Raw genomic sequence first — 19385 nt, 5'->3', positions numbered from 1 at the left:
CAAACAGATATTAAGTTTTTGTCACTACCTCCTTAAAAAGAATCCGTGTGATTCTACATGAATTGCAAACCTAAGTTGATTAATAAAAAAGACACAACAACGTTCATGGCAACTTCTACCTTCTATGCTCCTGAGATTTCCTTCATTATAATGAATAAACACTTACATCAAATGGATAATCTTGATTCCATCTTATATTGAAACATGACTCGGGAAACCCCGAGGCTGATCGATGTTCATTAGCCTGATTGACAGATGCACAGAGCCAGACTACACACACAACTCTAGTGAACTTTCAGTCTAATTTCTCCCCTAGTCCTTACAACAAGACCAGATCAGTTTCATACACATTCGTTAGGAAATTTATACCTGTCACAAGTTCTGTTCTTGTCCATTTTCCTTCCCTCCTGCATCTACTGCATTTTCATCCTCTACATCATCTTCGGTTAGTAGGTGGTTAAGTGTGACTCTGGGTTTCTTGGGTTCTCCTGAAGTCTTTTCAGAATCGGCTTCTGCACCCTTCCTCTTCTTTGTTTCGTCTTCACTGTCCTCCTGCTCTGACTTTCCACTTTCATCTTTAGACAACTTTGTTGAGGATGCTTCCTCTACAATCGTGTCCTCCAGCTCTTCTGGTTTCTTGGCTGCCTCTTCCTGTTCTACTAGAAATGAACGGATTTCTTCATTGCTTGCAAGGTCTAATGGGGTCTTCCCAGCCTTCGTCTTAGCAGATAGATTTGCACCTTTACGCATCAAGTACCTTGCGAGTGCTAAGTTGGATCCTTGGACAGCATAGTGCAGTGGAGTAAAACCTTTCCTGTTGGAAGTTTTGACAGACACTCCAGATTGAACAAGGATTCTCACTACCTCGACATGGCCTTTTTGGGAAGCAAAATGAATGGCACCCATATCATCCATTGCTGCAGCACCGACGTCCGCCTTGTTTTTGCAGAGATAACTCACCACCTCAGCCTGTCCTGCCCATGCAGCTAAATGCAGCCTTAAATCCAAATAATTTACGGTTAAGGATAATGACCAATGTACTCGGCTTGGGTCTACATGACTCAATCGAACCAAAATGCATGTGCACTAAAGGAAAGATAATTTGAACAAAAAACCCAACAAAAGATCCAGATATACACAGAAGAAGCTGGAAACTTCATTTCATAGCTAATCTGCGTGCTAAGACCATGGTAAGCAAGTGAGTCATTTTGCAGCCAGTCTGCAAACTACAGTAGTTCCATTTGTTTAAATGCTTAACTGAAACAGCTGTTTAGATGAAAAATATGTAGTGATACACCCAAAACAACAGTCAGTTTCAAATAAATACAAATAGGCTTTGTTCAAGGAATACATGGATTCTTTATTGAGGCACTTCTTAGGATCATTGATGCATGAATGCCTGCCTAACAGAGAGACTTGTTGATTACTTTTATATAAAACTCAGCTCACTGGCACTGGAACTCAAAATTGATCACCATACATCAAAGGATTCCACAAATATCAGGAGTAACTGCTTTACTATAATAGATTAGTCCACAAATCCCCCTCTTGCATCAAATGGACAAGCAGAACCTTTCCTTGATAAATATTCAAGGGACTGCCCTCACTTCAGTTTTTTCCATTCACATCCTTCATGCCATCCTCTAATTTAAATAACTATATTTTCTAATTCCAAAAGATATTCTTGACTGAAATATGCAACCCCAAGACTCAATAACTCTCCTAAATAAATTATAAATAATAAAAATAATTGATTTTCTTACTAGCTGTTCAAATTTGTTTTTGCTCATCAGGTGAGCACTGCTGACCAGATAACAGAGTACAAAGGGATCTGTTCCATTTCTTAAGCAAGGTTCACCACCTACTGCCCAAGGCAGATATTAAAAGTAGTAAAAAGATCTGAACTGGAAGACATTTGGAGTTTGCAGCAACTAAGCTTAACCCTGAAATTCGGTGAGCAAGTCCTTCCATCAGAAGTAGAACACTCGGACTCAGATAAAGGTCTGAACCGTGAACTCTGAGAAGAGGCAATCTCTAGGGTTCAATCCCCAGCAGCGACATACATATAGGTTTAGTTAAACACGTTTCACCTTCCTTCCCCCCATGCTCATCAGCAATTCACAGAAAAATCAATGTTACAGATGCTAACTAGGTTATCTGAGTAGAAGACCAGAAATACAGAAGACAATAAATAGATGAACTTCAAAATTAGGTCCAAAAGCAGGTGAACAATTATAATATCTTAATAATAATTCATTCTTCTCCATCATCTTCTTCTTAGAAAAAATCAATTAATCACTGGAAAAATAAAAAAACAGATGCAGCAAAAGCAAATTACACGGAAGAGAGGATACGGGGTTCGCGAGTGTTTATCTCTCAAATTGACGGATAACGGATTGGACAAGCTGATGGTTTGAATGGTCAGAAGATCGCCAGTTCTTGCAGCTGCATGAATATCTTCGCCTGTGTTCGGAGTCGACTTCGATCCCTTCCGGAAATTCTTCATTTTCGCGGTTTCAAGCTCAGATTGCCCTAACCGAGTCCCGTACTGGCTGAGCGCGGGTCGACGGAGGTGGAATGTAGCTCATTAACTTATCACATCACTCGGAAACCCCAATCATTTCCACAAATGACCATCATGTCCTACACTTCTTCACTTTTCTCTTCCACTTTGAAGAGCGGAATTAAATGCATCACAGAGATTTATAGTACAGAAGACGCCATGAATGCACAACACAAGAGAACATTCCACTCCATAAAGTGGAAAAATCCGCTCGTGATTTTACCGCAGAGATGATATGGAAGATGATTTTATCATTGTTGTGCTTCAGACTACTTGAGGCACCTGAAAGTTCTCAAATTTCCAAAGAAGTATCTTCAAGCTTTGCTTTTTTTTCTTTCTTTAGTTTTGTTTTTTAAGGATTTATCACTTTTTAACATGGATTTCGCTTTCATACTGTGGAACTTGGTTTACAACAACACTGTCATTCAGTTGATTGGATACAAGTAATGCTCGATCGATAGTCATCTGAGCAGCAAACAGGTAATGTGAGATTTTCGTTTGTACAAAAACAAAAGGGGGAGCTTAGCTACATGATTTTTGAGCTACAGAAATGGCAGAGTAAGTGGAAAATTTTCATTGGCAAGTACATTTAATGAACCAGGGTTTCAGTGCTGTCATGGGTAGCAGATTCAAAGTCTGGAAGATTGGAGTTCACTGAGAACTTAACCCATCTCTTTCTCTGAATATACTTCAGACCCGGCTGCAAAACAAGTCCAATAAACACTGCACCAAGGCTTACCAGTGCAACTTTGAGAGAAGACAGAGCTAGCACAACACAAATCAATATTGCTGGAGGGAGACACAGAAGAGTGGCTCCAATGGTTCCTACTGGAATCTTGTAAGGTCTCTGGGCTGTTGGGTATTTTATCCTCAACCTTATGAATGAGATCAGTTCTAACATCATACCAATACAGTACAAGAAGTTCTCTGCTGCCACAATCTCCTGAAAGCTCAGCCAAGAGAGTAGAACCACACCTGATGCAGAGAAGAGGATCCCGACCAGTGGGGTTCCATACCTTGACCTCCTACTGAAGCACTCCGGGAGCATCCCTCTTTCTGCCATTCCTAGAAGTTGAAATGAGTCACTGCTCATTTCAGCAACAAACATCCCCATATTGGACAGAGCAGCAGCACCTTGGATCCACCACCTTAGCCACACACCAGCTATCATCTTTGCAACGTCTGCAAGGTACCCATCAGTCCACTGATCCCTGTCTAGCTTGATTGCTCCTGTACCAGTGAGAAGAGGGAAGAAGTATCCAAGAACAACTATAATCAAGGCATAAAACAAAGATTTCGGCAATGTTTTTTTTGGGTCTTTCACCTCGCCTGCTAGAGTGCTGATTGAATCCCAGTAATTCAAGTTCCAAAAGAGTGTATTCAAGTATAAATTCCAATTCACACTGTGCAGATCAACCACAATCCATCGAGAAGGTTTCAGCTTGGGAATAGCAGCAAAGCTCATGACTGCAAAAGGGAGGAGGGAGAAGACACCCAGAAACACAGCCACCCATCCAACTATTGTTAATCCTCTGTAGTTCATGTAAGTGAGGAGAACTGTTAAAACCAGTATTGCAAGAACCCTGGGATAACCTCCCTCCAGGGCTGGAATTGCGGATTTGATGTAATCTAGAAAGAGAACAGGGTATAAAGCATTGTCAATGACGCCGCTCAGCCATTTCATCCATCCTTGCTGAAAGCCCCAATATGGACCCAAAGCAGTTGAGACCCAAACAACATAACCGCCATTTTCGGGGAACATCGTGCCCATCTCTGCAGTAATTAGAGCTTCTGGGATGCTCCAGATGAAAGGGAAGACCAGAAAACCGATGAGCGCAAGAAGAGGACCTGCAGCATTGACACTGTCTTCGATTCCGAAAGGACCGCCAGAGACTTCATAGAAGATGAGAAATACGAGAGGGATGAGTGAAACTTTTCGGAAGTTATCAACCGTAGGTTGTCCTCCTTCCAGTCCTTCGTAGGCTGGGCCATATTCACCCACTGGAGAAGAAGATATCCCGTTCATGGTGTCCCCCGGTTTCTGCAGTCAAAAATTTAACCAATATGAGGCCCAATAAATTGCTGTTTTTCTTGCCTTCAGTATGCAGAAAAGAAAAACCCAGCTATACGATCAACGTTTTTCAGTGATTTCAAGAACTCCAACAATTATAGGGAGGAGTGAACTAATTATGCTAGTTTCTTTCCAGTAGGGAAGCACAGACACCCAGTTTTTTTCTGGTCGAAATCAGAATTTAAGTTTCAGAGAGACCTTAATCCAGCATTTAAAGTCCAAAGAACCTGAATCAATGACAAAATCATAAAGTGAACCAGAATGACACCAGCACCCCAGACGTCGTCTTGTTTCTTCTTTTCTGAACTTGGAGAGAGAGAAAGAGCGCAAATCGAAAAGCTTGCACGTAAGAGTGTTAACGGAAAGCAGCTACGCAGAGCAGCGCAGGAAGCTCGCGGGATCCAAATGTCTCTCGAAAAATCGGAAAATTCTCATGCCAAAGAAAAATTCAAACGTCTATAATGGCCCAAAGTAAGACCGTTGGTCCAAAGCCTGAAACTGACTCAATCCCATTACCTCGCCCTGAGAATCGCTGCTTTCTGTGTGAGGACTCCCGCGACTCACAGGAGGACCGTCGGCGCTTCCCACACTCGGCTCTGATAAATTTCCTTCTTCCCTCATTTTCTTCGCTTCAATCCTTGAAGATGGCGCCTGTTGCTGCTGTGCAATTGGATGAAGAACAGAAGTGCTCTTTTCGAGAGAGGTCAGAGCAGATGATGCCTGAAACACACCATTCAATTTCCCATCCCGATGATGAAATACATAAAAAGATATCAACACAAATCAGATAAAAAATCAACAAAAAGACGGTCATGTGGGAATCCATCACTTCAGTCAGATATGGACAACCAGACCTTCCTCGAGCCCGTTACAGCTCACAGAAAGCTCGTATTGAATATTTGAAAACCCAGAAAAGCATGAAGTACAATGACAAAAACAAGCTCGACTCCTCTGCCCCCCTGGTGGATTATCTTTTTCATGGTGGACCACTGCTTTGCTAATTGCTCCTCCGACTCTTATCGAAAGTCCAAGATAGGTACTGTCATCACCTTGACAAAACTGAGACAATGTTCAATAAAGGAAGCAATCCAGTTACCTTTTCTAGGTCACCACTCTCCACTCTCGTATCTGATAGCTCGAAGCAATTTCGACCTCGTGAACTTTTTCGAGAAAAACAGCACCGAGACGACAATGGCCATTCAAAGCATTACCTTCGCTTCGGTATCAGAGTCAGACACTGCCTTCCAATCGTCTGATTAGGAAAGTGAACTAGTTAGGAAACCAGAGGAGAGTTTCTGAACTGTGAGATGGTGGGTAGGTGACGTGTGGGAGAAGAAAGAAGGTTTTGTTGGATTCTCCAATGAAGAAACTTCTGAAAATCCAATCGGTTTCGTGCTTCTACCGCAACTTTTTCTGATACGTCTGAACTGCACTAAGCAGCTGGCCCGAATTGGATTTCTGATACGCGATGTATCGGAGAAGCTGAAATCCGATACGTATATTAACCAAAATCAGATACATATCGGCCCTAAGCTGTATCTCAGCTATTTGGGCCTCTTTTCATTTTTTAACCTCCATAAATATTCAAGATATTCTATTAAACAAATAAAATTTCATTTATTCTTTTTTTAAAATTATTTATATATTCACTTAATATTTTTAATTAATTTTTTTATAATAAAATAAATATAACAACATTAATTTAAATATAATCAAGTAATAATATTTAAATATTTATAAGAAAAAAAATTGGGCACAACCAAGGTTGAGAGGACTCGACTTTAGGGTAAGTAGAGGACGGTTATTTTCTTTTCTCTCGATAATTTTCTTCTGCCAAACAACAGAAAATAACTTTGTTTCCCCCTTTTTTTTTGTGGGTTCCAAACAGATCCTAAATGCATACTAGTATGCGAGGGAACGTTTTAAAAGTATATTTTTTTGCTTACCAAATGAAGTCAACTCGAAATCAGGTCGAGGAATCAAACTCGACCTTGCTTCAACGGGTGAGTCTTCCTTGACTCAGACTGAGTCCGACCACTGCACCGACAGAGTCATGGTTTAAAATAATTTCATGTTCATTTACCAAGAACAACTCAATTGATTTTCATTATCATTCTCTTGTGCTATTCTTTAAAGCTTTCTTCATGAAAAAAATGTGGAGAATAAAAAAAAAAAAGATTTTATTCTTTATTATTTGGGACTTGAGAAGGGTTGAAGTGGGTGAACATAACTTTATAGACTAAGAACACAAAAGAATCCAAGCTAGAGTGAACCTTACAATCAAATGGATTGGATTTTGTTTTCTCACTTTTGACTCTTTTGCATCATCTCCTTTACTCTCATAATGTGAAAAAATGCCATAAGCAATCTAGGTTTTTTTTTTTTTTTTTTTTTGTTTAATGGGTTTGACATTGCAGCCACCATGAACAAACATTCCTCAAATCCAAACTCAATTAAGTGCAGAATAATCTAATCTAGTAAACTGAGATTGGTCATATATATCATGTAAGAGGGAGTTGTTAGAGTTGGACAAAACATGGGTAAATTTTCCTAAATTTTTATAATAATGAGTCTAATTGGGGCAAAAATAGGCTTACCAAAGGAGGGTGGAGAGATAAGTCCACACTTACTTGGGGTGTGACAATTGGGTGAAAAATTCGATATGATTCGATTGGTAGAAAGTTAAAAATATTTATTTAAGTAGTAAATTTAAATTGAATGACTTAATTTTTTTTCTTATTAATCTACCTCTTTTTTTCATATTTTATTTATGTTTAAATTTATTTTAGATTTAAATTTTTTTTATTAATAAAATAGAGATAAATTATATTTATCTAGTATAAATATAATGAAATAAGTTGTATTTGAAAGAAAAAAAAAGGGCATGAGACATTAGTCCCACCCTAGACTGGGTATAAAAATTGGGTAAAAATCTAAATACTTATTGATTACTATGAATTACAATCTATTTCATTGGTTGAGCCACTAAAAGTTCCTATATATACCAATTATCACTTAGATTTGGGTGGGTAGTAGGTCAGAATGGGGGTTGGATTTGCCCTTTCTATTTGCCCCAAATTCATGAACTCGCCCCGAATATTCCCAAGTCAAGAAGATGATCCAACTCAGTTTTCGACTCAGAGTTAGGATAATCAAGGTCGTTATTATTTGGAGTGTATTATATTTGGTAAAATTTTCACAAGGGACCAAGGTTTCAACCCTCTAGTGGCAAATGACTTGAAAAAATTGATTGGGATAACTCACCAATGTCCAAAGGTATGATTTTTATTGATAATATTCTATTTATAACAATTTCATTATTAATATTTTATAAAAATAAAAAATACCAAAATGAATATCGATATGAATACATTACCTAATAAATACACGTCAAATAAAATAAAATAAAATTAATTCAAAATTGGGTGTATAGTCTATTTTTTTTCGACTATTTCAATTTAATTATGGGAGACGTCCACCTATAAACACATCATTACCGGTAACACCAATACGTGTCTTGTATCGAGTGATACATATTAGATTTTAAGGTGGATGTTACTGTCAGAGTGGTTTCGTCCACTCTTGTGAGCGGAGGCTTTCCGCACTTAACCGATTAGTCCTTTAAGTACGAAAAACCAACTTACTCAAAAGAGGTAGACCAGAACCACCTCTTACACCTACCTCGTCCTTTACTGCTCCCTACGGGATTCGAAGGCGGGACGTGGCGTGTCTAGCTCTAATACCATGCCAAGAGGTTTGCCAATGTAACCTAAAAGACTAGTCGGTTAAGTGTGGAAAGCCACCGCTCACAAGAGTGGACGGAACCACTCTGACAGTTACGATACCGATACAATAATGTATTGTATTTAATATTCTTAATTATCTTATTTTAATTAACATATACATGGTATGGTAGGTTTTCTTTGAAAGAGGAGGGGCCCTGCCATTTAAGAAGTTGATGACCTAACTCTAAGTGAATGGTCTTAAACAGACCCACTAGCCATCACCATGGAAAGGCTTGTTAGGTGAGGTTGTTAAGAGTTTTGTGGTGGTTTAGAAGTTGGTCAAGTTCTTAAATGGATTTGATGAGCTGCATTATTTAGCTTCACCAACTAGAATGTGATTATTAATTGGAATTATTTGGTACAGTTTAATATTTATGAGCTAATTGGCTTTTTTCAAGGCTTTGAAGCCCTTATATTATTTATATATCAATAAAAAATAAGAAAATTAAAGAAATTAATTTTAATTATGCAATTATTTATATAAATCTATTTATATAATTTTAAATATTATTAAAAATAATATTTTTTATATTATTTATTGTATTTGTAACACAAAAAAATACAACCACCAAGTGTGACACTCATGGCTTATAATATGATATTAATGTGATAATTATATCGAAAAAGTTATAAAACACATGCTTCGTATTTGTGATATATATATATATACCTTAAATACATTTAATTATACATCTAAGGTTCGATTTTATGTATAAATGATAAACTCGGGCGGTCCGAGTGACTCGTATTTCATGGCCCAAGCCGGAGTCGTTACAAAAAGATTTAAGCTCCACCGTACAGCCCGATACGTTTATATCGGTTCCCGATATTCGCGCCACGAATCAGATTTAAAAAAATACACGTCTTACGCATCTTCTGTTCCGGCTTTTGTCGGAAATCTCCTTGGTTTTATCGTTCATTAAATGTACCTATATTAAATGTACCTATGACCTACATTGAAGTTCACTTTTCAAGGGTAATTTGGTCATTTGAGAAAGAAAATTGGATCTGATTCATGGCAGGTGGTAATTACATAGAATTATGAGGCTTTTCTTTTTTAGTTGTCTCTTCTGTATTTAAACGCCCTCGAGGCTTCGCCTCGTTTGTATCGTCAAAAGCTCAGGCGTGGGTTTCTCAACCTTGGTCGCGGAGTAGAGATCGAGATCCGGAGCAGAAAAGATGGGTTTGAAAGTAATGATTCCTTATCTGCCTCATATTTTTTTCTCGTTTGAAGTTAATTGTGTTGAATTTCTAGTGATTCGTTGCGTCGGATTCAGTTTAGTTTTTTTTTTTTTTTTTACTGGCGATTTTGATTTTAATTCTTGTGTGCTTTTAGTGCGGCTTTAAATAATGTTTTTTTTACATTGTTTTCGTTTTATTTTTAATTTTTATAAATTTTGCATGGATGAGGTAGTAGCATGCTAAATTTTTTCTTTCCGTTGCGTTTTTTTGATAAATTTTGCTGTAGCGTTGGATTTCAATGGAGATCTATAGTCTGCTACTCAGACTCTTCTAAACTTGTTGTAGTCGTGATTTCTGGACTTCGTAATGCACCAATTTGTCAATTACAGTTGCTGAAACTCTTATTGGATCAACTTACTAGCTTTTGTCTCTTAATAGATCTAGGATCATAGGCTTGTTAAGGTTTGAACTCGTTTGAAATCGTTCTCATTGTTCAAAGTTCCAGTCAGAATAAAACTATTACAAAGGTTATGGAATATGAGTGGCTTTCAATTTTCACTAGGGTCTGGGGTCTAGTTATATGTTCATATTTGCTCATTCATCTGATGCATTCTGGAATCTGTCGCTGTTTAGATATCATTAATTCTGGGGCTTTATTTCCAGCTAACTTTGGAAGCTACATTTTCTTGTGAATAAACCCCTGTAGCTTTCTTCTCTTCGACAATAAATGACAGTCACGTGCTAACAATCTCTCATTTACCGAAGTAGTTTTGTGTCTTGCACATGCAATCTCATTAGTTGCTTAATGAATACATCTAGAACTTGTTTCTTCTTTTCACATTTTAACCAGTTTGGTGGTTTGGGTATTTTGCAGGAAGACTTTGAGGAGCACGCTCAGAAAGCTAAGACCCTTCCTGAATCCACCAGCAATGAGAACAAACTGACCCTTTATGCACTTTTCAAGCAAGCCACTGTTGGACCTCTTAACACCCGTAAGTTCATATTATAACATTCTCTTTTTATTTTTTTAAGAAACAATCACATTTTCATTGCCGATTTCACCTTGTAAATCCTGAGTAAATGAGACCAATAGACCTCTTCGTTGAGATGAACTATGTTTACCGTTGTGCTTTTAGTAGTCAATGAAAGCTAGAATTTCTAAAAATACATTATGAAATTCATAAAAAAACTGAAAAGAGAAGCCCAGATGCATACTTCCAGCCATGGCAGACAAATCCAATAATTTTCAGAAAGTTAAAATGCGATTGATGGTTTGCTAGACTAGATCTTTTTTTTTATCTTTAATGTGAAAAAAACTGAGAAATTGTAACTGATGGACAGTTACAAAAATTCCACTATTATATTACATCCTGAAACTAAATGGGACATTATAGCTAGCAGATTTTCTTGATGGGTAAAGTCAATTCATAACATGTAGAGTCCGATAGGCACAAAATGTTCCGCCCACTCTAACTGTGGCTTTCATTTTCTAAGTCTCCCAACCAGTATGTTTGGATGTTGAGTTCATTCTGTACTTTTGCAGCCCGACCTGGAGTATTCAGCGTCAAGGAGAGAGCCAAGTGGGATGCCTGGAAGACAGTTGGAGGTACACAGGCACCTTTTTTGAACAATTGAGGGTCTTGGCCCAAAAGAGTGATAAATAACGCTTTCTTTTAACAGCCAAATCAGCATTTTTGAACAATTGAGGGTCTTTGGCCTAAAAGAGTGATAAATAACTCATCTCATTCGCTTTCTTTTGACAGCCAAATCAGCGGAGGATGCAATGAGTGACTACATCACCAAGGTCAAACAATTGCTGGAGGAAGCTGCAGCTACCTCGGCCTAATTTTCCTACCCATTCCTCACGAGTGTGTGTGCTATTTATTTCTACCATCCTTTGCTGTTTAGTGTATTCTGCGCTTGACTTGGCTTCATCTTTCTAGTTCGGACTAGTTCTATCTTGGATCAGACAATACCTGATATTTACGTATTTAAGTTATCTATTTATCTCAGTCCTGGTTCTAAATACACAAAAATAGTTCTCTGTGGCATCTGATTCCGAGCCGGTCAGATTAAATGGCTGACAGCAACAAGTGTGTAAGATAACAATCCAAGTCCAGTTGGCATGGGAAAGAAATAGCACCACGTTAGCTCCATGCAGCCTCTGCCGATTGAATTGACTCGGAGAAAGACAACTGATGAAGAGGGGAGAGACGAGAGTGACTAGTGAATAATGAGTGATGACCCTTCGCATGGAACCCTGCTCTGCGTTGATGCTGCCAAGTCGTTCTGCAGCCGGTCCATTGCAGAGACTAGCCCCTGCCCAGAAGATTTAGTCGCGACTCCAGGCCACTGAGACGAGGAATCTCCCCAAAAGAAGTAAATAACTGGTTGGCTTGCACATGGTTACTGGGACCACGTCGACAGCCAAATGGACCAAACCTCTATCTTTCCATTATGGCAATGGTTGAACCAGAGAATAATTAGGATTAACAAGTTATTACCGAATAAAAGGGTATCGAGATGTATAATAATCCCTTACGCGTGATGCACCATCTCTTGCTAGGATTCCCTCTAGGTCGCCCATGATTCGAGCAAGCCAGATCTCTAAATTTCTCTGAATCTCCTTGAAATTGTTCTTGATGGAATCCAAGGAGCGCCGTGTGCTGACTTGGGCTACTCCGCCAGGCTCATCCCCCCAGCAGCTCTTTGCCGTCTCAACGTGCAATGTAGTCAGTTTCTGATTAGTTTCGATTGCTCGTTGCTGAAGGCGGAATGTCTCCAGCAAGAACTCGGTTTGGCGCTGGGTTCTGAACTCTGAACTCAAGGTGGGTTCGCATGGATCGCTTACTTGCTGCAGAGAAGGAAAGAGAATGCAATTCAAGCAGAATCTCGCAAAATCATATCTATCCTTTTGAGCAGAAATCTTCCCAAAAGGCGAAATTGGCTAGGTTTAAATTTTGACAATATGAGGTAGCGTCCAAAATGACAGATTTCTGTGCACGATATCGTGAAAACAGAAAGAGACGACGTAAGCCAGCAGGCCAACAGAAAAGACAGGATCAGAAAACCATCTCGCGGAAGCAACTCAATTTTAGCCACAGCTATAAAGACAGAAGAAGGAACCAGTTTCCGTAAGACTTGAATTTCAGGTGGAATGTATACATGAAAAAGAACTCTAAGCTTATGTCATAGTAACTAATCTTCTACTACAGTAAAGAATGGAAATCCTGTGGCCACCTTTAACTACGATCATTTATTTAAAATTCGAGGACATAATAAGTTAAAAAAGCTAAACAGTTAGAAATTTTTGGTTGAGAGATGATGTTTACCATTCTCCTGCACAGATCATCAATTTTTCCAGAAAGGGATTGGTATCTCTTTACTTGTTTCCTCAACGTGGACGGGAGCTTTGAAAGTTCCCCATGGCCGCCTATTTTCTCCAAACTTAACAATTCCTGTTCCAGTATTTTCAGCTTAGAAGAAATTCCTATTGATTCTCCATCAACTTTCCAAGGAGACTCCCTTCTGGACAAGGCAAGATGGTTTTATCAGCTACTAAATATAAATCTCTAACACTTGAAATTTATTCTTCCATATAGAATTGGTCCTTACCTTGCCACGAAATGCTTTGCTTGATACAGTGGTTCTAGGGGTTCACACTGTAAATCCTGCTACAGAATCAGGTTATCTTGTTTGATGATAATGAGTTGTGAACTACTGTGACATGGTTCTAAATTACACAGTTTCAATTACTTGCATATGTGGATGAATTTGTGTTGAAACAATAAGCCAAAATCCAAAACAATAAAGAAATTTGAAAATAAACGAAAAGCTAACATGGAAAGAACACAACAGGAGCTCAGAGGAGCAAGAAAATAAAGGGAGAAGACATAGTAGGTCAATTCGGAAGAGATAAAGAGTTACCGGCCACCCACTAGGTCTCTCCGTCCATATCTTCGAAGCAGAAGACTGCTGCAAGTAGTCCCGACCGTACACATTCTGTTGACTGTACAGAATGGCCATCTCTTCCGCTTCCGAACTTCTATCCAAGAAACAAAGTTCAGGGACCGAATCCAACCTTTCCGAAACCCTTATCTTGCTAATTCTCGAAAAATCTTCGCCATAATCACCAAACTCACCGCTGTCCTCCGCATTTCCACAATAGCGTCCCCTGTTCTGCGACGCATACATTTCTTTCTCCGTTTCCACACTTGTCGTCCCCAAGTCCTCGCCATCCGTCTTCCTCGACAGGAAGTTAATCATCTCATCGCGTTCTTCGACATACCTCTGAAATTTCTCAATCACGAGTCTCAATTCGGCCTCGGACCTCTCCAGCTCATCGAATTTCGCCTTCAGGTGCACGATTTCTTCAGCAGAAGAGTCGATCTGCTGAAGCAACCGTTTCTCTTCCTGCTGCCAGCCGTTTCTGTGACTAGCAAAGATCTCGACCACTCTAGCATTCGCTTTGGAGTCCTCTTTCCGACGATATTTCATCTGCTTGAGCTGCTCCTCCGCGTGGTAAAGCTTCACTGAGAGACTTCTGTTGTGAGATTGGAGAGCGGAGATGAACGACTGGTATGATCTAGGCAGAGAGCCAAGGAAAACAGCGAAGCTGAGGCCTAAGTAAGTAGCAAGAGTAGCATCAATCTCCGGCGCGGATTTTGAATTAGAATCCTCCATCACCGGGACTGAACCTGCGTGTTCTGCCGCCATTAACGAGAGAAAACCGCATACAAAATCGACACTCAGAAAACCTGTGCTACACTTTCTCCGGCTATTTATGCATTCAATCTACAACTGTTATGACAGGAATATCCCTATATTTTCCTTCAAATTACCAGATTACCTCGTAGTGGCCTTTTCGGCAGTCTGAGACAGGTCTCAGAAGCCTGGACAAAAACAAGCACAAAGAAAAGCAGCTTTATTCAAGAGAATTTAACGTTATTACAGTTCTAATGTTTTTCAGTTTTCCAGAACAAAAAAAAAAAAAAAAAGAAACTCTAACAGATCTTTCATTCAGTTCATTATCACTAGTCAATTCATCTGTTTCTGATTTTTATTTCTTTGTTTCCAAGGCGATTCTCGTCAAATCAGGCAATAAAAAAGCAGCAGCCATGAATGCTCATTAAATCTAGCTCGAAGAGGAGACGCAACAGAAGGTTTTCCAAGCCTAACTCTACCCGCACTCTTTAAAACAATCCGCAAACAATAAATTCCAATCTCACCAGCGACATTCATTTCATCCCGGCGGCTACAGTCCTCTTCCATCATCCAACAGATAATCCAAGTTCCTGCCGTCGATCGCGCTCCCCCAGGATAAAAAAAGAGGTACGAACGAGCTAGATGAGAAAGATGAAGGAAATTTTACCTTTTTAGTGAGGTTCAGAGAAATGATGAGGACTCTGGCTTCTCTGGCACGCTTTTCGCCTCTCCGTGATTTATTTGCTTCTGTTTCTCTGTCGAGCGAACACGGATCGCGATGATTACATAGATGAAGAACACGACTACGTGGAGCGTGGTGTCTTATGTGAATGCATGCCATCTTTGCGGATTTCATGGAGATTGTTGGCGCCAATTTACTTCTTTCTCCTTGTCAACTTCAATATTACCTTGAGATTATTTAAGAGGTATATAGAATTTTATATTACCATGCCAAATAATCTAAATTTAAATATATTTAATTTTAAATATAATATTTATTTTGATTAAACACTATTTTTCTTATTTTATCCTCTATTTATAAACATGCCAGAAAAAGCACAAAAAAAAAGATTTCGGCTTATGTAGATTTCCAACTCTAAACCCTAAACCCCAACCCCCGCCTCCTAAATCAAGTTCTTGACACATTCCTATAAATCTAACCGATCTCAATGGGTCGGGTTCATGTCGAGTCAACCCAAAATCGAGGAGGTGTTTTTGTACCTCGTTCCTTACTTGGGTTGAATAAAAAATTCAAACTCGAGTATCTTGATTAGATGACTAAGATAGTTATTGATCATGATCCAACGGCTAAAATACTATTTTGCATGTTTCGCACCAAATGACTTTTCATATTGATCAGTCTTTTATATATATATAAAAGATAAAAATATAATAATTTAAAATAAAAACAATATAAAATTTATACAAATATTATAATTATTAATAATTTGATTTTAAATAATATAAAATATAAAATAAATAATTTTGGTCTAGCTTAAAATACTTAAATTAGGCCATTTTTGTATAATTTTTTTAATCAATTAAACTAGGACCAATTAGGTTCCAATATCGAGTCAAATTAGAATCATATTAATCGTTGAGTTAACATTTACCACCCCTAACCATTACGCCCACGGTGCACTCTAGAAAAGAAGCGTCCAGGTCTTGACGAAATTCCCAAGTCTCCGGATAAATTTTCCACCGGTCTCCGCCGAACCGTGGCTTGCGCTCCAAGTCACCTTGACCATGGTTAGGCTCGCCCAACTTTCCAGAAATTTATTGTAAAAAGACTAAAATAACTCCAATTCAGCGATAGCCTCGACCAACTAAAATGAGGTACGGGTCGGGTTCGGATAGTTGTCTCCTCTTGAGACCCAAGTCACCAATCCTTGATTCAAAGTGGTGTCCGGTTAGAAACTTATTTTTATTTTTATTTATTTATTTTTAATTATAAAAATATTAAAAAATTAAAATCACTTTAATTTAATAATAATTTTTTTTTATAATTACGAAATTCATTTACTTCTCAAAATTATCTACTATTTCTATTTTGGCTTATCTCTATTATATTTACATATAATTTTTAAAAAAATATAAAAAAATATATTATTTTTTTAAAAACCTCCCTGATCCAAAAAAAATCGGTTTTTTTTTGGCCCAAATGAGAAAAACGTTGGTTTTTACAGTATCAAATCGGGTCGGTTCAGGTTAAATTTATCATTTAATTCGACCCGCTTACACCCGTAGAAGGTTATCCCCTCGTTAAAGGCCAGTATGGTCATTTGTGGCAAGAAAAGAAATTTTCCCGGAAAACCATATCCTTTTAGACCACTTGTTTGGATCCCTTTTTGTCCACGTTAGTTAATACTAAAAGGCGGTTTAGAATACCTAACCATGGTTAGAATCTCATTCAAGTCGAGGCCTGGCGGCAGCGCTATATAAAGCTTCCGTTCGACACGACTCTTCGTCGTCGTTTCAGAAATAGAAAAAAGAAGAGTTGAATTCAGTTTCCGTTTCAGATTTCTCCCTTTCTTTTGAATTCTTTGCTTTCGATCTCAATCTCTGTTGTTGAGAGCGATTCTGGTTCGTCAATGAGTTCAAGGATCGCTGGTTCGGCGGCGGCGAGGCAGCTTGGCTTTTGCCTCTTCTCGACGTCAACCGCCCGAACACTCGCCGTCGAGCCGGTGCATGGATTAGTGAGAGGATCACTTGGCCTCGGGACTGGAGCTCCGGCGCGGAATGGATCTGCGTGGACATGGATGCCGGTCACTGGTGCGAGGCATTGGAGCACGTTGGCTCCGGGAGTTGTACCGGAGGCGGCGGATGAGAAGAGCGGGTCCGGATCTGCCCGTGGACAGGCGGATCCTCCGGAGAAGGCGGTCGTTAGCTACTGGGGTATGTCGCCGGCGAAGGTCGTGAAGGAGGACGGGACGGAGTGGAAATGGAAGTCATTTCGGGTGAGTTTTGCATGATGCCCGCTTTTAAGTAGTTACGTCTTTCGTGATCTTTTTTCGTCATCCTTTTTTGTAGGGTTCGACCAGTCCTCGTCACGCTGAGCATACGCCATAGGAGCTCTTCGTGTTCTGTTCTGTTCTGTTTACACGTGATGTATTGCTGACGTGTAAGTATAGAGCAGAATATAATGCGTATGCACAGTACAATTGCTTTTAGATGTCCGATTTTCTCTTAATACTTCTTATTATGGCACTATAGATTTGGATCGATGGATGTTCTCAGTTGTTGTGTGTGTTTTTATTGTTGAAGAAGAAGTCTTGTTTTCATTAACCCTAATGAAATGACAAATGTTTATATGTGATTTGTGAAGCCGTGGGAGACGTACACGCCAGATCTCTCGATTGATTTGAAGAAACACCATGTTCCCTCCAATCTATCGGACAGAATGGCGTATTGGACTGTGAAGATACTGCGCTACCCTACCGATCTTTTCTTCCAGGTAAATATTGAGCATGGCCTTCTATTTTGTTTTAAATTTGGTGCTAAGCGTGATTCCATGACCCTAGGAGGTAAATTGGTATAAATATGTATAGAAACATTTTTGTGAAGCACAAATTGAAATATAAAAAACGAGTTGGTTAGTTAAATTAGTTATCCAAAGGGCCATTTGTGGTGTTTTCAGTTATGAAACATAAAATTATAGATTTTTTATTTTTATTTAATTAAAATTTTAAATTATAGAAATGTTAGTTTATGTATGTTACTTTTTTTAAGGCTAGAGTAATGTGGATAGAGATTTTCTTGTCAGCTAAAATTGCCCCAAAAATTCATTCAGGTGAAATTAAAGATTTATTTGCCTAGTTTTGTTTAATTTTCTAATTAAACAATCTGTGTTATCTGTTAATGTGTTACATATACTATTTTTGCGATTAGTTATTGACAAATGCAAAACCCTGAGACATGAAAATGTGAAGAAAGCCCATTGACAAAAAAATTCATGCTACAGAGGAGATACGGATGCCGGGCCATGATGCTCGAGACGGTGGCAGCGGTGCCAGGCATGGTGGGAGGAATGTTGTTACACTTTAAATCACTGAGGCGATTCGAACACAGCGGTGGATGGGTAAAGGCCCTGTTGGAAGAAGCAGAAAACGAGAGAATGCATCTAATGACATTCATGGAGGTTTCCAAACCCAAATGGTACGAGCGGGCTCTCGTCATTGCGGTCCAGGGCGTCTTCTTCAATGCTTACATGTTGGGATATCTCATCTCACCAAAGTTCGCTCACCGCGTCGTGGGCTATCTCGAGGAGGAGGCCATTCACTCATACACGGAGTTCCTCAAAGAGCTGGATAAAGGAAACATAGAGAACGTTCCGGCTCCGGCGATTGCCATCGACTACTGGCGCATGCCTCCTGATTCGACCTTACGAGATGTTGTTATGGTTATTAGGGCTGATGAGGCGCACCACCGCGATGTTAATCACTTTGCATCTGTAAGTTACTCATAATTTTCTTTCTTCATTTCAAAATTTCAATCGAAAGTTAGGTCCATTTCAACTAATCTGACCTGAGAAACTGTGCATGCTAATAATTGAAGACCCACATATAGGTCTTAGTTATGATATCAAGTTAAGTGTAGGTCTCTGTCAGATCTCTAATCCAGAAAACGTCTTTTCCAAAGTGATAAACGTAATCTTTCTGATTTTATGTGAGATTGTTCTTAAATTTGAGTTTTTTTTTTGACTCGTCATCATTGTTGAATATGCAGGATATCCATTTCCAGGGACAGCAACTGAAAGAAACTCCAGCTCCTATTGGGTATCACTGAGGCTCTGTTTGTTCTGGTTCAATGATCAATTAAAGCTAAAAGAAGGATAGTTCTTATTACCTTATTTTGTATATAGGGCAGCGTGACCGCTCAATACCTTCCTCATTTCGGGATCTTTATATTGGGATATCTATCTTTATAATTTTGCTTTAAATTTGCTGTAAAAAAAGTCTGTTAAACTTAATCTAATAATTGGTCCAATGAATAAGACTCATTAAGCCCTAAATATGGTAGAGGCTAGAATTGATATGAGCCAAATCGAGAGGTGCTTTTGCAGGGTCTAATGGGGGATCAA

General features: G+C 38.9%; 5 protein-coding genes across 6 annotated transcripts; 2 read left to right on the top strand and 3 right to left on the bottom strand.

The window, feature by feature from the left end:
* Positions 1-102: 102 nt before the first annotated feature.
* LOC137948704 (uncharacterized) lies at positions 103-2549 on the bottom strand. Its single transcript, XM_068794852.1, has 2 exons — positions 2355-2549; positions 103-997 (listed from the first exon to the last, which is right to left on the bottom strand). Exons 1-2 carry the CDS (start codon positions 2504-2506, stop codon positions 373-375), a joined length of 777 nt encoding a protein of 258 aa, XP_068650953.1. The 5' UTR covers positions 2507-2549; the 3' UTR covers positions 103-372.
* Positions 2550-2987: 438 nt separating this feature from the next.
* On the bottom strand, positions 2988-5785 carry LOC137948454 (probable polyamine transporter At1g31830). The gene is made up of 3 exons (XM_068794537.1): positions 5731-5785; positions 5151-5354; positions 2988-4604 (listed from the first exon to the last, which is right to left on the bottom strand). The coding sequence occupies exons 2-3, from the start codon at positions 5253-5255 to the stop codon at positions 3153-3155; spliced, it is 1557 nt and encodes a 518-aa protein (XP_068650638.1). The 5' UTR covers positions 5256-5354; positions 5731-5785; the 3' UTR covers positions 2988-3152.
* A 3744-nt stretch (positions 5786-9529) lies between these two features.
* LOC137948338 (acyl-CoA-binding protein-like) lies at positions 9530-11613 on the top strand. The gene is made up of 4 exons (XM_068794398.1): positions 9530-9610; positions 10476-10593; positions 11145-11207; positions 11365-11613. The coding sequence occupies exons 1-4, from the start codon at positions 9599-9601 to the stop codon at positions 11445-11447; spliced, it is 276 nt and encodes a 91-aa protein (XP_068650499.1). The 5' UTR covers positions 9530-9598; the 3' UTR covers positions 11448-11613.
* Positions 11614-11675: 62 nt separating this feature from the next.
* Positions 11676-14316, bottom strand: LOC137948337 (uncharacterized). Of its 2 annotated transcripts, none has more exons than XM_068794396.1 (4): positions 13529-14316; positions 13217-13272; positions 12934-13129; positions 11676-12455 (listed from the first exon to the last, which is right to left on the bottom strand). In XM_068794396.1, exons 1-4 carry the CDS (start codon positions 14282-14284, stop codon positions 12102-12104), a joined length of 1362 nt encoding a protein of 453 aa, XP_068650497.1. In that variant the 5' UTR covers positions 14285-14316; the 3' UTR covers positions 11676-12101. The 2 variants fall into 2 exon arrangements, with proteins under 2 accessions (XP_068650497.1, XP_068650498.1); XM_068794397.1 differs by having other exon boundaries at positions 13217-13263.
* A 2471-nt stretch (positions 14317-16787) lies between these two features.
* On the top strand, positions 16788-19380 carry LOC137948228 (ubiquinol oxidase 2, mitochondrial-like). The gene is made up of 4 exons (XM_068794234.1): positions 16788-17262; positions 17631-17759; positions 18267-18755; positions 19031-19380. Exons 1-4 carry the CDS (start codon positions 16897-16899, stop codon positions 19088-19090), a joined length of 1044 nt encoding a protein of 347 aa, XP_068650335.1. The 5' UTR covers positions 16788-16896; the 3' UTR covers positions 19091-19380.
* The last annotated feature ends 5 nt before the right edge of the window (positions 19381-19385 follow it).

This window comes from Aristolochia californica, unplaced genomic scaffold (assembly GCF_029961685.1).
Source record: "Aristolochia californica isolate CCGP_79_NKW_82.1479 unplaced genomic scaffold, dmAriCali1.0.hap1 SCAF_13, whole genome shotgun sequence".
Classification (NCBI taxonomy): Eukaryota; Viridiplantae; Streptophyta; class Magnoliopsida; order Piperales; family Aristolochiaceae; genus Aristolochia; species Aristolochia californica.
Note: the sequence above shows the minus strand (reverse complement) of the source record. Positions and strands in the feature narration are given on the sequence as shown.